Genomic DNA, 22358 nt, shown 5'->3' on the forward strand with positions numbered 1-22358 from the left:
TTCTTAATGAAGACTGAGTACTCAGTGCTAAGGCTTCAGTTAGAGATTAATATACCATTACCTACGGTTCTGCTTAAGTTGCTAATATCTCTTTAAGCCTTAGAACTGGGTGCTTGGCTTGTTTGTTTGTTAGTTTCTTTACAGACAGTACTTGGCACTCATCGTCAGTGAAAGCAGAATGTCTTTCTATGATTGAAATGAAATGCAGGTAAAGCTTGGCAAATTTTGATTTAATTTCAACTGCATTGAAATACCTCTACAATTCAATAGAAGTGAGCAAAAATTATGCCTGAAGAAATGGAGTTGAAGTTGACAAAAACTATGTAGTGAGGCATCATTTCTGAAAGGGAAGCAATGACAGGGTGAACAGAAGCTAAAGTAATCTATTATTATTAATAAGGGGTTAGCATGCATGATGACAGTGGTTATCCAGACTATTAGGTCAAACAATGACTCTTCTGAATGCCATGAGGGGGGGGGGGAAAGAGTCCTGTCACTTTGTTTTTAAACTACAAATGCTCTGAAGTAACACAGCTAAACTAAGAAGACTAGAGTGCTTAAGCATAGTAAAGCAGTGACAGTGATGTCAGTGTCACCACCCTTGCTGGTTTTACTGTGCTAGGACTGGCTTTCGACATCAGTTACTTTTTTAATCTATTAGCTTATACGTTGTAAAAGGCAAACAGAGAAAAAGCATGCTCCTTCCTAAGTTTTCACAAACACATCGACATGGTTATGCAATCTGGTTGAGCGTTATTTAAACACAACTGCATAATATGCCTTTATTTGATTATTTTTCATTTGCCATACTGTTATAATTTCTGCCAATACAAGCAATACATCAACGAGGAATGATATGAAAATAATGTAGCTACTTGATTGTTCCCATGGTACAATCAAGCACTTGCCTTACTGCGTACTTTTCCATTCATTTGAATTATGATTTTCAATTCCATCACTTTCTTCTGAATCCAATCACCATATGGAAATTCATCTCCTCTACTTCCAACACTGGAACATTCTTTATTCTCGGTATTTCCTGAAAATTACAACTTATGGGTATTTCGAGTCTAATATTAACAAGTTTTTCCTTGATTTTCAACTCTCAGTGCCTTTATGGCATTACAATACTATGAATTTAGCAATCTGTTGTGTTTAGGAGCTACCATAAAGGTAAAAAAAACCATTCAGCAATATATCTTCTCATACAATTATTTAAAAACAAATAAAATTTAATAAATAACAATTAAATATTTGTAAGAGAACAAAACTTGGAGTTCATTTTCTAATTACATGGTTTACCTATGAGAGCACTGGATACTAAATATACACGTAGTGTGACACAGGGTTTATACCCTTATCTCAGTTTTTTCTCTCAGAATCTTTACATGAAAAGTAAAATTACCTAAACTTTGATTTAACAATGCAGTCCAATGAAATGAGTGTTCAGCAACTAACAAATAAGTGCTTCTGGGAGCAAAATAAATACATAAATAAATAAAAGTATCTTATCAGAAGTATAAACTGGTATAAAAGGGGTAAAAGTGTTGGCAATTTTCTAGCCAGATTCAAATCTCTATGAAGAATAATCTGAAGGCAGACCACTGAAAGGAGTGAGGCTATCTAACTAGGAGGAAGAGACCCCTACATCTCCTAAGCTAGACTGGAATCAACTGTAGTCAAGCCCCAATGTGCACTTATTTTTGAGTGATATAACCTATTCTCGGGAAGCCAGCCTGCTAAGGTATAATAAAGCAAATGAGACGCATACTAACTGGCACATTTCTCAAGTTAACAAGGTCCCTATTGTGCTTGTCAAGGAACCAGGAAAAGCAGTGTCCTGGTTTTCTGACAAGCAACAATGAAACAAAAAAATGCTACTGGAATAACCACACAGACAGGCACCATCAAAGATAGAAAGTTAAACAGTAAATGCACAGAATTAACAAAATTAGATATGGTATTGGAATAATAGTTATCAAAAAGTTTGGAGGAAAAAACTGACAGAAGACTGGTAGTCCAGAAGGAACAGATTAGTATTAGTAGCTAATTGGAAAATACTACAAGAAAGAAAGCTCATGCTGACTAGGCATCAACAAAAAAAAAAAAAAAAACCCTTACCACATCACCTGTTCATCCACTCCAATATTTTGTGTCATATTCAAACTATACGCTTCCATAACAACAAATGGAATGTTTGCTCCAACAATCAACCACCTGCAGGTGGTTGATTGTTGGAGCAAACATTCCAGCCAGCAGGTGGTTGATTGTTGGAGCAAACATTCCATCAGGCACCATCAAAGATAGAAAGTTAAACAGTAAATGCACAGAATTAACAAAATTAGATATGGTATTGGAATAATAGTTATCAAAAAGTTTGGAGGAAAAAACTGACAGAAGACTGGTAGTCCAGAAGGAACAGATTAGTATTAGTAGCTAATTGGAAAATACTACAAGAAAGAAAGCTCATGCTGACTAGGCATCAACAAAAAAAAAAAAAAAAACCCTTACCACATCACCTGTTCATCCACTCCAATATTTTGTGTCATATTCAAACTATACGCTTCCATAACAACAAATGGAATGTTTGCTCCAACAATCAACCACCTGCAGGTGGTTAATTGTTGGAGCAAACATTCCAGCCAGCAGGTGGTTGATTGTTGGAGCAAACATTCCAGCCAGCAGGTGGTTGATTGTTGGAGCAAACATTCCAGCCAGCAGGTGGTTGATTGTTGGAGCAAACATTCCAGCCAGCAGGTGGTTGATTGTTGGAGCAAACATTCCAGCCAGCAGGTGGTTGATTGTTGGAGCAAACATTCCATTTGTTTGCATTTGTTGACATTCCATTTGTTGATTGTTGGAGCAAACATTCCATTTGTTTGCATTTGTTGACATTCCATTTGTTGATTGTTGGAGCAAACATTCCAGCCAGCAGGTGGTTGATTGTTGGAGCAAACATTCCAGCCAGCAGGTGGTTGATTGTTGGAGCAAACATTCCAGCCAGCAGGTGGTTGATTGTTGGAGCAAACATTCCATCAGGCACCATCAAAGATAGAAAGTTAAACAGTAAATGCACAGAATTAACAAAATTAGATATGGTATTGGAATAATAGTTATCAAAAAGTTTGGAGGAAAAAACTGACAGAAGACTGGTAGTCCAGAAGGAACAGATTAGTATTAGTAGCTAATTGGAAAATACTACAAGAAAGAAAGCTCATGCTGACTAGGCATCAACAAAAAAAAAAAAAAAAAACCCTTACCACATCACCTGTTCATCCACTCCAATATTTTGTGTCATATTCAAACTATACGCTTCCATAACAACAAATGGAATGTTTGCTCCAACAATCAACCACCTGCAGGTGGTTGATTGTTGGAGCAAACATTCCAGCCAGCAGGTGGTTGATTGTTGAGTACTGTGTACAGGTCTGGAGGCCTCATTTTAGGAAGGATGTAGAGTTGCTTGAGCATGTACAGAGAAGGGCAACACAATTGGTGAGGGGAACGAAGGGGTTCTCTTGCAGCGGCTGGAGACTAGGCACCTGCGAGGTGATCTGATTGAGGTGTATAAGGCTTTGAGTGGGTTGAGCACGAAGAATTCTGATAGGATTCTTCCGCTTTCTCAGATTATGAACCTGAGGGGACATAAATTCAAAATGTGGAAAGAAAGTTGTAGAACAGATGTGCAGAAATTTCTGCCTTTAGCCAACGCAGGTGGTTAATTGCTGGAACAAATTTCCATTTGTCACTGTGGAAGTTGATAGCTTAAATAAATTCAAGGAGGAACTGGACAAACTTTTAGAGGGAATGCAAGTAATGTGACTTTTAACGCGTTGAGTGTTTTAAGGGAAAACTTAAGAAATATCAAAGTGAAAACAAACATCAATTTTAAGATTCATAAATAAAGATTAATTGAAATTGTGTTTATTATTAAGTAGTACTGTTTTTAATTACAAAGAAATAAATTGTGTTTAGTATTAAGTGTATTGTAGTTTATAAAAGCATATTAATATGAATAATGTAGGTATATACTTATATTATTTTTTTCTCTGTAATATTTTTTTTGTTTTTTGAATCTATCTTTTTATCAAATTATTGAGAATTTAAAAAAATAGGAGGTAGATTTAACTCATCACTGATATAACGTGTTCGTTGTTTAATGGCCCCAGGAGTTTCCCTTTCTCCACTATCACAGATATAGCAAGTAACAGTTATAACGAGGAAATTTTGTCGGTCCCTTAATGCTTGTCATAACCAAGTTCGACTGTAATCTGAACAAATGATAGAATAAAAACAGAGTGCAAAAAAAAAAAAAAAAAAATATATATATATATATATACACTCAGGAATTTAAATATATATATATATACTTAACTTATTTATACATTATTACCTTTTAAATTATGATACTACTTGGGAGCATCAGGTTTGCAGTGACCCCAACCAACCCGTTAGTTATATATAAATCTAGCCCTATCTAGATATGTATCAGATTGAAATATCATTGTATCTCACGTTCTAATTAGAGCTATAAATTGGCTCCCATTTGAATGCCAGGTTAATTGCACATAGGTGTGGCTCGACACCTATCCGCATGGTACCTGGATGTCCAAAACCAAATCCCCACTAGCAGAGTTATTAACACCATGAATGTAAATACACAGGTCATCATCACCATGCAGGTATATTGCATTCCACTAAAACAAGATTTATTTACAAACACGGAATAGAACGAGAAACCACAGGGTTAATATTCACAATGAAAGAGGCTGTATATATTTGTAAATAGTTATCCCCAAGGGCACACACAGGGCTGTCATGCCTTAGAAAACTGTTGCCAGTCCACGCCCTATGGATAACATGTTTAATTTTAATATCTATCATTTCTCATTTTTGTTCAATTAAACAAAAATGAGAAATCGACTTTAAGATGTTGATTGTTAAATCAATATCGTAAAGTCAATTATTTCCATTTATTTCTATCATCATTTTTAGCTTAAACTGATATCATATTGTAATTGCTTCCACAATAATACAATAAAAAATATATAATCACACAAAGCTTTAAATTACAATCAACTCCAGCCCACGCTCAGGAATTTAAAGCATGAAATTTTGCCTATGGCAAGGTTAACTATCAACACCATGGATAAAACCTGGTACATCGTAGATGACTTTCATCAACCGGTGAAATACCACCACTTTGCTTATTGGAGGCTTGAAGTGGTGAAACCCATGTTTAGTCTCTAGAGCAAAGTTTCCGGCATCCCCCTTCCCCCTCCTTCAACCCATGCACGGTACTAAGTACTGTAGGTTTTGATACCTTTCGTGTTTGGAGTTTTCATAAAAATAAAAAATAAAAAAAAAATAAAAAATAAATAGTACCACACACATAAAACCTAAAGTAGGCAGGAAAATTTAACATTTTCAGACCGACCACCACAGGACATGGAGGTGAGATACAATGATATTTCAATCTGATACATACCTGTAGGGCTTTGAATCTCCTATCACAGTTTGATGTCATATACATAAACCACCCTGTTTATTTAAAATTAAGTACATATATTCAAAAAGATTACTCTTATAATTCCAAATTATCCACCATGTAATTAACCTAGCAAAATTGGTATAGAGATTACAGAAACGGGTATGTATAATACATTCCTCTAGTATGGCTACATGTCTGCTCAAAGCCCCAGAGGAAGTAACAGAGGTATGGCCATGAGGGAGAATATTAATTTTCACTAACTTTTGCTAATTTCCTCCAGCTTTCTCTAATCTTTAAATTTACTTTCATTTTGTTGTTTTTATATGTACCTACGTTATAGATTTTTATATACAAGGATATCCATACCAGGGCTAAATTTTTGTATAACTAGCGGGTTGGTTGGGATCACTACAAACCTGATGCTCCCAAGTAGTACCATAATTTAAAAAGTAATAATGTATAAATAAGTTAAGTACATATATAACCCATGCACGTATAATGTCTAATTGTCACCAGACAATAGCATTAATGTAGGAGCCAATACCTACATTTACACGATTTAATATTTAAATCTAAATGTCATTAGATATAATTCCAACATACAGGGCGTCTCAAAAATATTGGTACAAACGTTTAGGGGAGGTAGCTAACATCTAAAGGAATGTGAATCGCATAGGAACCCATAACCGGAAACGTCACAGGAAAGTAGTAGCAGAGGCACAAGAAGCAGAAATGACACAAGACAGTAATTAGTGGGAAACATTTATTTGACATAATATTAACAATGGAGTACGAGATGGATGCATTTCATGTTACAGCAGATGCTCGAAGGTTCCACCATGAGACGCGATTCATGCGTGACACCAACGCAGCATGGATTGGCGGACACGGTCGAACACACCTGGTGTTTCTTTGACAGTAGCAGCAGCACAGATGAGTCTCGCCACGAGATCCATTTCCGTCTCCTCAGGCGATTCATACACGATAGATTTGAGGGGCCCCCCCCACAGAAAGAAATCAAGGCTCTATAAATCAGGTAAGCGTGGGGGCCAGGCAACGGGTCCACCATGGCCAATCCATTGACACCAAAAACGCCTGTTCAAATGGTCACGAACACACCTTCCATAATGGGCAGGCGCCCCGTCATGTTGAAACCAAATGTTGCATCTCACATTTGCTGGAACATCGTCAAGTAACCCTGGTAGAACTTGTTCAAGAAAGATCAGATATTTAGTGAAGTTCATGCGGGATGGTAACAGGTATGGGCCGACTAAGCAGTCACTGACCATACCTGCTGACACATTTATTGTGAAGCGATGTTATGCCACATCGGGGCGCACACCGTGTGGGTTGTAGTGAGCCTACACATGAGCATTGTGCTGATTGAATAAGCCTTATCCGTAAACAAAACATAGGCTGGAAAATTCAAGTCTTGAACACTTTCTTGGAGAAACCACTGTGCAAAAGCCACAGGTGCAGGATGATCTTGGGGGAGGAGTAACTGAACCCTTTGGAGATGAAAGGGGTGTAAGGAATCGTCGTGCCAGACACACTGTACACTGCCCTCCTAAGGCAGAGGTAACGGCACGTGGGCTGGTAGTAGGATTATTCTGGACGGCATTCGACACACTTTCTTCTATGACGGGAGTTCGCGTCGAACGTGGTCTGCCCGCACTAGTCCTGTTACCTCTAAATGACCCATAATCGCACAAATTTTGATGCACAAGCGCAAACAAATGGTGGTTCGGTACATGTCTGTCTGGGAAGCGTTCTCCATAAATTCATTGAGCGGCTCGTCCACTGCCCTCTGCTAATCCATACACTAGGTGCATGTCTGCCAGCTCACAGTTCGTATATCGATGCATGCGCTTCGTGCGGTGACTACCACGCCGTCTACTGACTTACGGTGACGTTTCTGGTTATGGGTTCCTATGCGATTCACATTCCTTTAGATGTTACCAACCTCCCCTAAACGTTTGTACCAATATTTTTGAGACACCCTGTATATACAGTAAGACCCCAGTATCCATGGGGGATACATTCCAAGACCTACCATGGAGAGCTGAAACCGCAGAAACCGCGAATACCCTATATATGGAGTCCACGGATATAAGCGGACCCAATATATAAAGTGATTTTCTTGTACATACATACATACGTATAATAAAGTTTAATTGATAAATTAAACACACAGTAAGACATTACCAACATTACATATGGTAATAATAAAGTACAGCAGACTCTCGATTTACCGGAACTGGATTAACTGGGACATTTCAAGACTCCAAATAAAAAAAAATAAAAAAACCCAACTGGAAATCATAAAATTCAAGTAATAACTAGATAGGTATAAACAGATATTTTGCAAGTCGTAAATAAGCATAGACTATTCTCCCAATTGTCATTGGGAGATCAATGTACCTATTATCTTGCAACCCCCACTGTCTTCACACCTACTGCTCAAAAAAAAAAAAAAAAAAAAAAAGACCAAATGTTTAGTTTGATTTAGTGCGTCACATCAATTGTTGTGTTCCGTCACACCAGAAAAGAACAAATTCTGTTTCATTATTTATGTCAGGGATGTAGGAATTTTTTTTTCTTATATAATGACTATTTTTTTTTTTTTTTTTGTTTAGAAATCAAGAAAATTATGGGCAAATGCAAGAGTTGTGCTTTTGAAATTATTCAAAAGTTTGAAAACGGTGCATCTGTTAAACCTTTAATGAACCATTATTATGTTGGTGAGCAAACCATATGCGACATTGTAAAAAATAAAGGGAACCTATTCGATTTAAAATCAACATCGTAAAAAAATAAAGGGAAGCTATTAAAAAAAAAAGCCGTGAGTTAGGGTTGAATTTGAAAGTATCTGCAATTCTGCCCAGACACGATAGGAGGGAGTATATGATGAGACCCTTGTCGATCAATTCAGCCCTGGAGAGATTGTGCAAGGCTCAAGGGATAGAATTTTTCTCAGGCTGGTCTGTGCTTGTTAACAGGAGAGACTGCTTCTATAGGGATGGGATACACTTAAAGAGAAAGGGTGCAAGAATATTTGCTGATGCTATCGAGGCAGAGTTAGGTGGGTTGGAAAACTGCCAGCTTTGGGGATACACGGACTAATAGATTAACAGTAGCCGCTGGCAGAGGTAAAAGTGATTCTTGCACTACTTCTATTGAAATGCAATTGGGCAGCAGCCTGGAAAGCAAGGCAATGGGAATTTCCAGGATTGCTGGGAGTCATAGTGGAACAAGTAAATACATGGGCTGTGTTAGGGTAACTAAGAGTAGAAACAGGTGCATGTATACTTGCATGTACACCAATGCTAGGAGTATAGTTAATAAATTCGATGAGCTTGAAGTGCTAGTCAAGGCATCAAAGACATGGTGTCACACAAACATAAGAAGTGCAGAACTGGAATTTGGGGGGTACAATGTGTACAGAAAGGATAGACAGGACAGGAGGGGTTATGCTGTTAGTTAAGAAACACATAAAATCTAAGGAGGTGCATCCAATTGATGTTGATGGACAATGCAATGTTGAGTCTGTGTGGTGTGACATAAGCACTGGGAAGGGAAAAATGAGAGTAGGTGTGTGTTATAGGAGGCCTCATTTTAGGAAGGATGTAGATTTACTTGAGCATGTACAGAGAAGAGATAACAAGATTGGTGAGGAGGGGAATGAAGGGATCCTCTTACCAAGAGAGGCTTAAATTCTGCAAATTTCAGTGGCTGGAGACTAGGCACCTGCGCGGTGATCTGATTGAGGTGTATAAGGCCTTGAATGGGTTGAGCACGATGAATTCTGATGGGATCCTTCCACTTGTTCAGATTACGAACCTAAGGGGACATAAATTCAAATTAAGAAAAGACAGTTGTAGAATAGATGTGCGGAAATTTGCCTTTAGCCAGCGGGTGGTTAATTGCTGGAACAAACTTCCATCTGTCGTTGTGGAAGTTGATAGGTTGAATAAATTTAAGGAGGAACTGGACAGGCATTTGAAGGGAATGGTGTGATTTTTTTTTTTTTTTTGGCTGATGCTGCATAAGCTGCATCATATTCTTGCATCACATGCCACCACTACTACTACTACTATAGGCCTAATGTATCTGATGAGTATAATGAGCAATTGTGCAGGGAAATAAAGTGGGCCAGTAAATCAGAGTGTCTTATAATGTGGGATTTATTTTTTCCCGGATATTGACTGGAATTTGTGGGTTGGTCACTCACACACTAGCAAGGCTTTTGTGGATTTATTGGATATTTGTTTTCTACAGCAGCATGTTCAGGAGGCAACTAGAGGGAGTAATTCTCTTGATCTGGTTATCAGTAGTGATTCTTCATGCATAAAGGAACTGCAAATAAAGGAACCACTAGGTGGCAGTGATCACAGTGTGCTGAAGTGGGATTTACTCAAAGAGGTAACTACCATCAAGGGTAAAGGGAATGGTTTTTGCTTTTGTAAAGGTGACTACAGTGGTCTGAGACAGTATTTAAATTTTATATGGTGGAACCAACTGATGATGTTACCAACAGCAAATTCAAAATGGGAAGCATTCAAAGAATTAATCTTGGAAGCCACAAGGCTTTTCATACCAACAAAGAAATATCGTTCAAGATTTAGGCTTAAATGGATGTCAGATGAACTAATTAGACATGTGACAGAGAATAAAAATGCATGGGAAACATATAAATTAACATGTGACACAGAAGCCAATGATAGATATAAGCTGGTCTGTAACCAAGTTACAATGGAGGTTAGGCAGGCAAAGGCAGATTACGAGAAATCTTTGGCAAAGGATGCAAAGAAAAACAGCAAACAGTTCTTTACTTATGTAAACTCTAGAAGGAAGGGGATGAATCAGATTGGTCCACTTGATATCAATGGTTCAACTGTTGATGATCGTGCTCAGGTAGTTAACAAACTGAATGAATATTTTGCATCGACATTCACACATGAGGAGTTATTCAGGGAGGGGAATGCCAGAGGTGTATTCAACTCTGGCAGTAAGCTAGATAATCTTGTAATAACTGAAAGTAAAGTGGAGGAGAAATTGTTGAAGATAAACACAAAAAAGGCACCTGAGGTGGATGGAATCTATCCAGTTATATTAAAGGAGGTGGCAAAGAAAGTAAGCAAACCCTTAGCCATAATTATGAGAGCTTCCCTAGACTCAGGGGAGGTACCCATGGACTGAAGATGTGCAAATATGACCCCAATCCACAAAGGAGGATCAAAGGGAAACACAGGTAATTATAGACCTGTTAGTTTAACTTCTGTTCCAAGGAAATTAATGGAGGCACTGGTTAAAGAAGCATTGCAGGATCATCTAGACAAGACTTCAGTTATAGCTCGGACACAGCATCGGTTTGTTAAGGGGAAGTCTTGTCTGACTAATTTGATTGGATACTATGATGTAGTCACAATGGAACTGGATGCAAAGAATAACTTTGATATCATATATTTGGATCTTAGAAAAGCCTATAATACTGTTGCACATGGAAGACTGCTGAACAAATTGGAGCAGTGTGGCATTGGAGGCAAATTGCTGCTATGGATAAAGGGATGGTTGAGTGGGAGAAGACAGAGAGTGGCAATCAATGGACACTGCTCTTCGTGCCTAATTTAGGCCAGTAGCACGTGCAATATCACACGGTCTTAATTTTGCTCAAAGTGTTTCAAAATTTCATATTTTTTCTTTATCAACAGAGGCGGAGTGGCCATAAGCCTTACCGGGGAAACCCCAGTGGGCCAGAGACCAAAAGAGGTTGGAGGCCGGTGTGATTTTGGTCATAAACGCTAGTATGAGGCCGCTACAAATTTTCGGGGGTAAGAATATTTGACCCAGTCCGCCTCTGTTTATCGATACTGCTTTCCTTTTTCTCTCTGCATCTGTAGTTCTTCACCAGGACGCTTTCTTTATACACCTTTTAAGTATTTTACTCATTTGGAAATAAAGCAGAATTACAAAATGAGGATGCACGCTTGATACACATAAACAAAGCTGCGAGCGTGTAGCAACTGAATAAACACCGTAAAGGCAGAGATACACTAACACCTCACTAGCTCACATTTTACTAAAACACATTTCAGGGGGTTACTACCATAAAACTATAAAAACTATTACCAGCTGCATTTCTGCTAGTGGAATCTGTTATATTTTTTTTTTTTTTTTTTTTTGATTTGGTAGTTGTTGGCGCATCGGCTTCTGTGGCCATATTGCACCTCCCAAGGTTTTTGCAGTACTTTGATCCAAGCCCGAGGCAGGAATCGAACCCGCGACCTTTGGGTTGCCGGGCAGGTACTTTACCCACTCGGCTAGCCCGGTCGGCGAATCTGTTATAAACTGGTAGTAAACTCGATCTAATTGCATTTGCGATAATACCGATAACTGTAATTGTGTGGGTTTTTACGTTATTATGGCGAAATGCATTTCCCCTTCACCGATATAAAAAACATAAATACATTTTTAGAATCTTCTCTTCGTTGCTATCGTGTTGTGTTCAGTTGGGGTGATTCCGCATTCGGCTGCCATTTCTTGTAAACACAAAGGCGAATCGTGCATAAGCAAATTCGGTTCGTGTTATATACGATATTGTTCCACTATTTATAAATTGTGTATGATCGAATTCACGTAGTGTAAACACGTGTTATGCGAGGACTGACTATTTATAAATGATACTGATGATGGTATATCAGGCTTAATGTCCAAGTTTGCAGACGATATGAAGGTTGGCAGGGTTGTTAATGACACTAATGACAGTACACTGCTGCAAAAAGGATCTAGAAAAGTTGAGCAGATAGGCTGAGAGGTGGCAAATGAAGTTTAACATTGACAAATGTAAAGTACTACATATGGGAAGCAGTAATTCCAGAGTAACATATCAACTCTGTGGTATCACACTGACAGTGGTAGAGTATGAAAAGGACCTGGGGTAATTGTGCAGGCAGATATGAAGTTTTCTGAGCAGTGCAGACAGTCTGCAAGAGTAGCTCATGGTGTCTTTTCAATGATATACAGGAATTTTTCTAGCAGGGATAAGGAGGTGATTATCCCCTTGTATAAGGCAATAGTCAGGTTACACGTTGAGTACGGTATACAGGTCTGGGGGCCTCATTTTAAGAAGGATGTAGAGCTGTTGGAACAAGTACAGAGAAGGGCAACAAGATTAGTGAATGGAACAAAGGGTTGCTCTTACAAAGAAAGGCTTAAGTTTTGCAAATTACAATGTGTGGAGACTAGGCACCTACAAGGTGATCTGATTGAGGTGTATAAAGCCTTGAATGGTTTGAGCATGCTCAATGCTGATGGGATTCTTCCACTTGCTCAGAATAATCACCCGAGAGGGTATAAATTCAAATTGAGGTAAGACAGTTGTAGGATAGATGTGCGGAAGTTTGCCTTTAGCCAGTGGGTGGTTGATTGCTGGAACAAACTTCCATCTGTTGTTGTAGAAGTTGATAGCTTAAATAGATTCAAGGCAGAACTTGACAAACATTTGGAACAAGTGGACGGGTGAAATAAGGGTGTTTTTTTTTTTTTTTTGGCTGATGCTATATAAGCTTGCTTTCTTGCAGCATGTGCCTTTGCTAATGCTAATTTAAAATCAAAATTGTAAAAAATAAAGGGAAGCATTGTATTGGACATGCGAGTAGTAAGCGTTAAGTTTTTTCATTTTTTTTCCCCCGTGGTTAACCGCGGGTAACTGAATCAGTGGATATGGGGGCACAACTGTGTGTGTGTGTGTGTGTGTGTGTGTGTGTGTGTGTGTGTGTGTGTGTGTGTGTGTGTGTGTGTGTGTGTGTGTGCAGCTTACTGTAGGCCATAAGGCCAAAATAATTTATAAAGACAAAAATAGCCCATGTAGGCCTACAAGGCCAAAATCAGGAAATAAACATATAATTAGTAATAAAATATGAATATATAATACAATGATGATTATGTAGTTAACTATTGGTGTAGAGATCATCAAAAGGGACTTTTTTCAAGGGCTAACCCTCTCAATATATCCTACCAATAATTAACGGAGCTATCTGTTTCTGATTCCCATCTGCCTGTTTATCAGTGTCCAAATCTTAAACTTAATTTTGTTATAATTTAGTAGCAAACAGGCAAGATGACATTTAGCCCAACAGATACCTTCGAAACGAATATATAGAAAAAGGAAATAAGAAAAAAGGAGAAAGAAGGCCAACTATAATTTTCAATTTCTGTCGTGGTATTATTTTTTATTTATACAAAAGCAGACTACAGCTAACATAAGGAGAAAGGAAGTAGGGATAAGTATAGTAATAGTACCTCAATTTCCCTCGAATTACTCTAATAGATCTTGAGGTATGAAAAATTAGAGTTAGATAGTAAAAAGTGAAAAGTAAAGAAAAAAGCATTTATATAATTGTACATGGGATTTAACTGGGAGCATAACTGCCCAATCCTTTAGTAAGGGATCCTGGTATTTCTATAAGAGGCCACCTTATGGTGTTAAATAGTTAAATGTGATGAAATATAGAATAATATAGAAAATTAGAGGAATGGCTAATTCCTAATACCCAATTAATAGCTGATTTATCATAAATTATCCCATTACACAAAATGGTATACGGTATATGTTCTATTAATTGTGAAAATATGGTATATGTTCTATTAATCTAATTATATATTTATTTCCAGAGTTTGGCCTTGTAGGCCTACATGGGCTATTTTTGTCTTTATAAGTTATTTTGGCCTTATGTATACTGTAAGCTGTATACATGTTCAGCATCTGTATAGTACTTATTGTGCTTTTACTATAATAACTAGATTACAGACTGATGTAATGTACAATCTGCTATTGATGGCATTAATCTGATCTGGCTAATAACTTTTATATTCATCCCTATTGTTTATATACAATATATATATATATATATATATATATATATTTCAGTCTGGGACCCAACTACCACCTTTTACATTATTTGTTATGAGGAAATTGTGTTTGTTTATTGTATTTTTGCTTTGCATCATGCACTTTTCAGGAATGTATTTATTGCATTAAGTACAGAGTTAGTGTACTAACTCTAGTACTGATGGGACTCTGACGTTTCAGTCCGTCCCAGAGCCCATATATGTATATGTTTCAATAACTTATAAAAACAAATAAATACATGGGCTGTGTTAGGGTAACTAAGAATAAGAATAGGTGCATGTACACCAATGCTAGAAGTATAGTAAATAAACCTGGTGAATTTGAAATGCTGGTCAAGGTATCAAAGGAGTATATTGTTGGGTTATCAGAGATGTGGTGTCACAGAGATATTAGGAATGCCGAATTAGAATTTGGGGAGTAAAATGTGTACAGAAAGGATAGGAAGAGAGGAAGGGTTATACCGTTAATTAAGAAAAATCTAAAATCTAAAATCTACGGAAGATTTAGATGTGCAAATGTATCCCCAATTCACAAAGGGGAATCTAAGGGTGACACGAGTAATTACAGACCAGTTAGTTTAACTTCCGTTCCAGATAAAATAATGAAGTCACTGGTTAAAGATGCATTGCAGAATCATCTAGACAAGACTGCAGCAATAATTCAGACACAGCATGGGTTTGTTAAGGAAAAGTCTTCTCTGACAAATCTTATTGGATACTATGATGTGGTTACAAAGGAACTAGATGCAAAAAATAATTTTGATATCATATACTTGGATTTCAGGAAAGCTTTCGACACTGTTGTGCATGGAAAATTGCTGTACAAATTGGAGCAGCATGGTATTAAGGGTAAGTTGCTACAATGGATAAAAGGGTGGTTGAGTAGGGGAAGACAGAGAGTGGTAATCAATGGACACTGCTCTTCGTGGACTAATGTTATTAGTGGAATCCCACAGAGTTCAGTGTTGGGCCCACTGTCGTTTTGTATATTTATCAATGATATCGATGAAGGTATATTAAGCTTAATGTTGAAGTTTGCAGATGATACAAAGGTTGGCAGGGTTGTTAATGACAGTGTGTTTCTAGATCCTGTTGCAGTAACAACAGGATCTAGAAAATTTAGACAGATGGGCTGAGAGGCAGTAACAGAAGTTTTAACATTGACAAATGTAAAGTATTGCATATGGGTAGAAGTAACCCCTGAGGAACGTACTAACTGTGTGGTACTACACTTAGGGTGATAGAAAACGAGAAAGAGCTGGGCGTGATTATGCAGTCAGATATGAAGTTTTTTGAGCAATGCAGACAGGCTGCCAGAGTAGGTCATGGGGTGTTGTCAATGATATACAGGAATTTTACTAGCAGGGAAAAGGAAGTAATTAACCCTCTGTATAAGGCAATGATCAGGCCACACCTTGAGTACTGTGTACAGATCTGGAGGCCTCATTTTAGAAAGGATGTAGTTGCTCGAGCGTGTACAAAGAAGGGCAACAAGTTTGGTGAGGGGAATGAAGGGGGTCCTCTTACCAAGAAAGGCTTAAGTTCTACAAATTGCAGTGGCTGGAGACTAGACACCTGTGAGGTGATCTGATTGAGGTGTACAAGGCCTTAAATTGGTTGAGCATGCTGAATTCTGATGGGATTCTTCCACTTGTTCAGATTACGAACCCAAGGGGGCATAAATTCAAACCGAGGAAGGACAGTTGTAGAATAGATGTGGAGAAATTTGCCTTTAGCCAGCAGGTGGTTAATTGCTGGAACAAACTTCCATCTGTTGTTATGGAAGTTGATAGCTTAAATAAATTCAAGGAGGAAATGAACAAACTTTTAGAGGGAATGGTTGCATGAAATTGTTTTTTTTTTTTTTTTTTTTTGGCTGATGCTACATAAGCTCATATGCTTGCTTTCTTGCATCACATGACTATTATTACTACTACTTGTACAACATAAAAAAAAAAAAAGTTAAAAATTTAAACACATTTAGAGGCACTAAATTTTTGACTGTTTTAAATGCAAACTTCAATAAATCTTGTAGATCTAGACAGCTTATATAAAGTTAAGAAAGGGTTGCCTAATTCCATCCAGATACCTGGATGGAATTAGGCAACTTTTTTTTTTTCTTTAAAGGCTGATGCTGAATAAGCATAGCTTTCATACACCATTTTATTATTATTACTAATACTAAAATTTATTATTCTTCTAATATATCAAAATTATCTTACCTGCCAAACTCTGTAGAGACTAAAATCTCCAGTATGCCAAAAATATGTGAAGTGTCCATACCCACTGAGAAAAAGGTAGGATGTTACCAATACACGGATGTGCATGTAGATGGGAAGTACCTGAAATTTTCAAGAATGCTAACAAAGAATCATGTTTTTAAACTTGGTCAATAATGCTAAAATAATCAACTGAACAACTAACCAACTAAAACATGGGTAATAATAATAACCTACAAGGAACTCCAAAAAGTCACAATCCTGAACCCTCAAAATCAGGGAAAAATAATATAAGAGCAACAATAATAATAATAAAAAACCTGCTTATTAATATATTACTGGTACAATCTAAGAATCAGTGATTAGTGTTATTTTAAGTAAAATACTTAAAAGCATAAGTCTTATAAACTTAAATTAAAAGCAATTATAAGCAATGACATAGAGGAGGATCACAGAATTCTAAACAGGAATTAGATAAATGGGATAGCCCACCAGCAAGAGAAATATACCAAGTAACTTCCATAAAAAAATCTGCAAAAATGAAAAAAAATATATTATTTATTTTTTTGCTAGAAGACAATACAAAATGTATGCAATGCAAGTGTAATAGGAAAATCCTATTGTAGCATTATTGATACACCTGTGACCGTTATGTATTTTTCGGGTGTTAAATATAGTTGTAAACTTACTGACCCTAACAGAGAAATCTAGCTATAATGCTTAGCACATTTCATGGTGCTCTGGAGGAGAATTTTTTATTTTTACAAAAAACTCATTTGTGGAAGTTGTTTGATATCTCACTGATTGGCTAATTGACTTAAGGAACTTTATATTATAATCACCCAGTACATCATATTCCGATATATACAACAACCTCCTCAGAGAACTGTGTATACAAAAATTAAGGGATCGAATAAAAATGAGCCTGCTACAATACATGCACCTTTTTATTTTTATTTTATTTTATTTTTTTATAAAACTCCAAACATGAAAGGTATTAGAACCTATAGTACTTAATACCACATGGGTTGAAAGCTAAGAAAACAAGAAGAGTTGGTTTGATACCATTAGTATTAGTAATGGCCACATGGTGCAAGGAAGCCTATGGCTTATGTTGCACCAGCCAAAAAAAATAATAATAAAATAAAATGAAATAGCAAAAATAAATAAAATAAAAATAATAAGAATAAAAATAAAATAATAATAATAATAAGAGAAAAGGAAATAGACAACCTATGCATTTCTCTCCTGCTCTCTCCTTCTCTCTCAATTATCCAGCTGACCTTTAAATTTTCCCAAACTGTCAGCCTCTGCCACCCATGTAGGTAACTTATTCCAGTAATTTGTAACTTGAAATTATTCTAGAATCATTTATAACTGTGAAAATTTCGTCCTTATTCATTTTGCTTACATTACACTTGAATTTCTGTACATTATAATTTTAGGGAAATAGATGTGAAAGAAGGTTGGTTGTGCCAGAGAACAAAAGCAGAAGGGACAAATAAAGACGAGGAAAATTTGGTTCTGTGAATTTGGTGTTGTACAGTGGATGGATGCTAACTGATTGTGGAATGTTCAGAGTGGTACAAAAGAGGGTGGGAGAGTTACAGAAGCCAATTCAGAAAAATAGTCCCTGTGGAATTATCTACAGAAAAGGCATGAAACAGAAACCAAAAGGCTGAGACAGAAAGTGGAAAGACTTTGTAAGAGATAGGGTCATTAATTAACCTGACTGGCTTGTTTTGAACAGAATCTAGAAGCTTGAGAGTTTTTTTGTTTTTTTTTTAGTGGGGAAGAGGAAGGAACAATATTCCATAGTAAGCAACACTAACAGCAAATGTATGCTGTGCATTACATTTCAAATGTGTTAGCAAATAGTAATTCATGATTTATTATAAAACAAAAAGGACAATGACTTTTATGCACAAACTGGGAACATAATTATCATGCACCTGCCATTTGCCCATTCATTCCTTCAGTCAGTGCATGACAACAAATATAAATATCCAGTGCTTCAACCACAATATTCAGTATATGGACAGCTTATGTGACATGTAAGAAAAAAATAAATAATAACAAGCAGTACCCCTTGCAAAAATTTTGCAATTGGTACCAGAGTTTTTCTCTAGCTGTCCTAAAGAAATGTAGTCTGTGTTTTGTCGTGAGCAAGTAAGCCAATATGCATTGAATCCTTTCTTATTTCTGTAAAATAAAACTATTCTTTTTTTTAAGGTAGGCAATGCTAGTAGAGAAAATTGGCCAGTTCTGTAAAATAAAACTATTCAGATTTTTTACTATCTGGAATTTTTACATTTTCGCATGTTTCTTCACACCTAGGAAAAAATATTTTCAATACGTATGCAATGGCTACAGTTAACTGTACCCATTGTGAAAATTTTGCAATAGTTTTTCAGCAGAGCTTTTCTCTAGCTGTCCTAAAGAAATGTAGTATCAATATATACGTGTAAATATATTCAAGATCAGTCTTTCAGAATGACCCTGAATACACCTGCAGAAACACAAAAAGGCATGTTTCTTCTTTGCCGCAAGGTACATTCAACAATCAGAGTAGCATGGTGACAGACACATCTTCAGCATTCTGACCATAACATACTTCTAAATCCTTAAATTATTTACCTTAAATAATCTCAAAACAAAAAAAAAAAAAAAACTGAAAGTTGATAACAATAACGATAAAATGATGAGTTCTGAACTTATTAAATGTAATGAATGGAAATGGAGTGAGTGTATGAGCTCGTGTGCATAATGTGGGGACATATAGTGAGCTGTGATGGAATCCTAACAATTAGTTTTTTCTTTTAAAGTAGACAGCAGTAGCAGAGAATTTTGCAATTGGTAGCAGAGTTTTATTATTTTTTTTATTTTTATTTATTTTTTGTAACAAATGGCACGATTGTGCAAACTGTTAATTAGAAAAAATATCTTATCAAATTAGACATCTGTTTGTTTAACAGTTAACATCTTCTTGGGGCTCCATCTATGAAGTGAATGTTGAACTATTCTCGTTTGTAGTACAAAACTGACCCATTCTGTAAAATAAAACTATTCAGAATTTTTAAATTTTAAATAAACTTTGTGCACACCTGGGAAGAAATATCTTCAATTTGAGACCTCTTCCAGCCCGATTGGTTAAGTCTATCGTTCACAGACTGTTGAAAGAAAACAGCTTCCGTGAACGATAGACATAACCGATTGGGCAAAAAAAAAAAAATCATTCTAAAAGAGCTAAATATAAAATTTCCTGAAATCCAGCCACTTGGAGTAGAATTATTACATGAAAACAGACAGACACAGAAATTTGGGAGGACTTGAAAAATCTTTCTAAAAAAGCCAAATATAACAGTTTATGAAAATCCACCCACAATATTCAGTCAGTCTGCCAAACATGAAGACAACAGCTGCTTTATGCACACAAGCTAACATGCTTAAAAATCAAGGAGACTGTAAAATAATGTAAATTAGTTTACATGAATGAAGACTGAATGAGTTACGAAAAGAAATGAATTCTGGTTACAAATGATGGAAAAGAGCTGGACTATTACTGAATCATTACGTACAAAAGGGAGAAGGTTCAGGTTTCTATATGCAGATATATGTGCTTTCAACTCTTCCCCCAGTCATATATTGGAAACACTATTACTCTTGTTAATATTTAATGAATAATTCTTTACTATAACTAAAACAGATCAACAAATTAATGATGATTTTATTGTATTCTGTTTGGTAAAAATGTTTATATAAAATGTGAACTGTGGCTCAGAGGTTTATCAAGAAACAATAATTCTGCCTCCAAAAGCTTCATACCTGAACATCAATAATGTGGCACACATAATGAAGGTATGTAATCATACTGTAAGCAGTTTCTAAATTTGCCAAAATGACTTGACTAACAATGGGACAAGAGGGGGTTCCCCCAGGGATCTAGTGATTAACAATATTCCTGAATATGAATTATGATTGTCTAGTCATTAATTCTATGAATCAAGGTGGATGCTTTTATCCCTCTGAGAGAGATGCGTGTAAAATATACTCAGCATAGCTGAGTGGTTAGTGCAGGCAAATAGTAGTACTCCTGCACTAACCATTATGTGGTTCAAGCTCATGTAATTGCTAAATATGATAATGTTCCTGTATTATATTTTGTGAACTAATCTAATATACATGGCTGTCTCCCAAAGTATAAACAGGGGAAAAAAACTGACTGGTCACTGGTGGTTACTGATTAAGCACCATTCTTCAGGTCAATTAAAGACAGCCCAACTTAGCCTTGCATTGAAAAAAAAGTTTTTTTTTTTTTTCTTTGTCACTAACAGGATTCAAAACCCAGACTTTACCAAATAGGTGGCAAATGATAATGCCAGTCAAAAAAGTTAGTCACTAAAACTGTTAATGAACTTAAAATATTATTTTGCTTAATTTCTTAGAAAAATAGGCATCCCACCTTTTTATAACTTGAGTACCACTATCACAAAAAGATACAATTTTCTTGCGCCAACAATATATATACACAGGTAGCTCTCATTTTCCGCTGGTCCGATTTGTGCCGATTCACAATAGCACCGATCACTGACTGCAATGGCATTTTCATTTTTATTAATTTATTTTTGCAATTTTTTTCTTGCAGTTTTTTTATAAACTGAAAGTTTAAAATCATCAGACAAAATTTATCGGCATCATACTGTGCTATGTATCATGCACTGTTCGTGTGATTTAGGACAATCTGAGCCACTCAGCAATTAGCGCATTCGTATCAGAGAAACCGGCCTCCATAGCCGAGTGGTCAGGAGTGGGAGTGCAGTAGCACATGCTCTTTGAGTAGACCAGGGTTCAAGCCCCTGACTACTGAATACGGCTGATTTGCCAACCCGCACTGGACCAGCGTGGCAGATTATGGTCCATTTCCCTCAGCATGAATTGTTGAGAAGGCTTCCATCCTGCAGTGGGTTGATAAGGGCTGCAGTTTACCTTTTTTTTTTTTTTTTTTTATCAGAGACGAGAAAGATTCCCACCCCCAAAGTAGCCACTCGTGGATGTGGGTGGTAAAGGTCAATGCGGTGAAGCATTCAGTTGGTTGTTGTTTACATGTGTTGGAAATTTATTACGCTAACATTTTTTTTTATTAATTGTGCTATTAATAAATTAAATAATATTGGTGATGGTCGTGTGCAGTTTTTGTCCATTGTGTTATAAAGTTTTTAATTTAATAGAATAAAGAGACGCCATGTCCGGTGAAGGTAGTTCACTGAATCCTAGTGAAATATTCAGAGAATGGAATTCTGGTGAAAGCCACCCTAATGTGTGTAGGGCTACGAATATACCTCCATCAACTATTACTACAAGTATGAAGAATGCTAATAAAATAAAACAATCGATGCAAAGTAGTAGGTAAATTTTTTGGTGCTTGGAACCTAATCATGTGATTTCAATTGACTCCATTATATAAAGGGTTCCATTTGCACCTGTCCCCCTGCAATATGGCCTTAGTTGCTAATGCTCCTAAAAACTAAAAAAAACCTGTCCCCCTAGGAACCTAACCCCAACATAAATCGAGGACTACTGTATATATATTTTTCTTAGCAGAGCAAATACAGTCAGACCTCTATATAATGAAATCAATCGCTCCTGTGAAAAAATTTGTTATACAGAAATTTTATTATAAAGAAATATGACCTTTTCAACAATGAAAAATACTGTAAATTCAGAAATATAGTAAATGA

At 36.5% G+C, this 22358-nt stretch overlaps 1 protein-coding gene across 3 annotated transcripts in view; it reads right to left on the reverse strand.

Moving 5' to 3' along the window:
* The window catches only part of LOC150075847 (N-acetylneuraminate (7)9-O-acetyltransferase), a 156865-nt gene that overhangs the window by 44296 nt on the left and 90211 nt on the right, over positions 1–22358 (reverse strand). For all 3 annotated transcript variants that reach the window (XM_090388141.1, XM_090388140.1, XM_090388142.1), the window contains exon 11: positions 16624–16743. In XM_090388141.1, coding sequence (XP_090244267.1) covers positions 16624–16743 — 120 coding nt within the window. The remainder of the gene's footprint in view (positions 1–16623; positions 16744–22358) is intronic.

Source organism: Mastigoproctus giganteus, chromosome 13 (assembly GCF_048544385.1).
Source record: "Mastigoproctus giganteus isolate SK-2022 chromosome 13, ASM4854438v1, whole genome shotgun sequence".
NCBI classification, from domain to species: Eukaryota; Metazoa; Arthropoda; class Arachnida; order Uropygi; family Thelyphonidae; genus Mastigoproctus; species Mastigoproctus giganteus.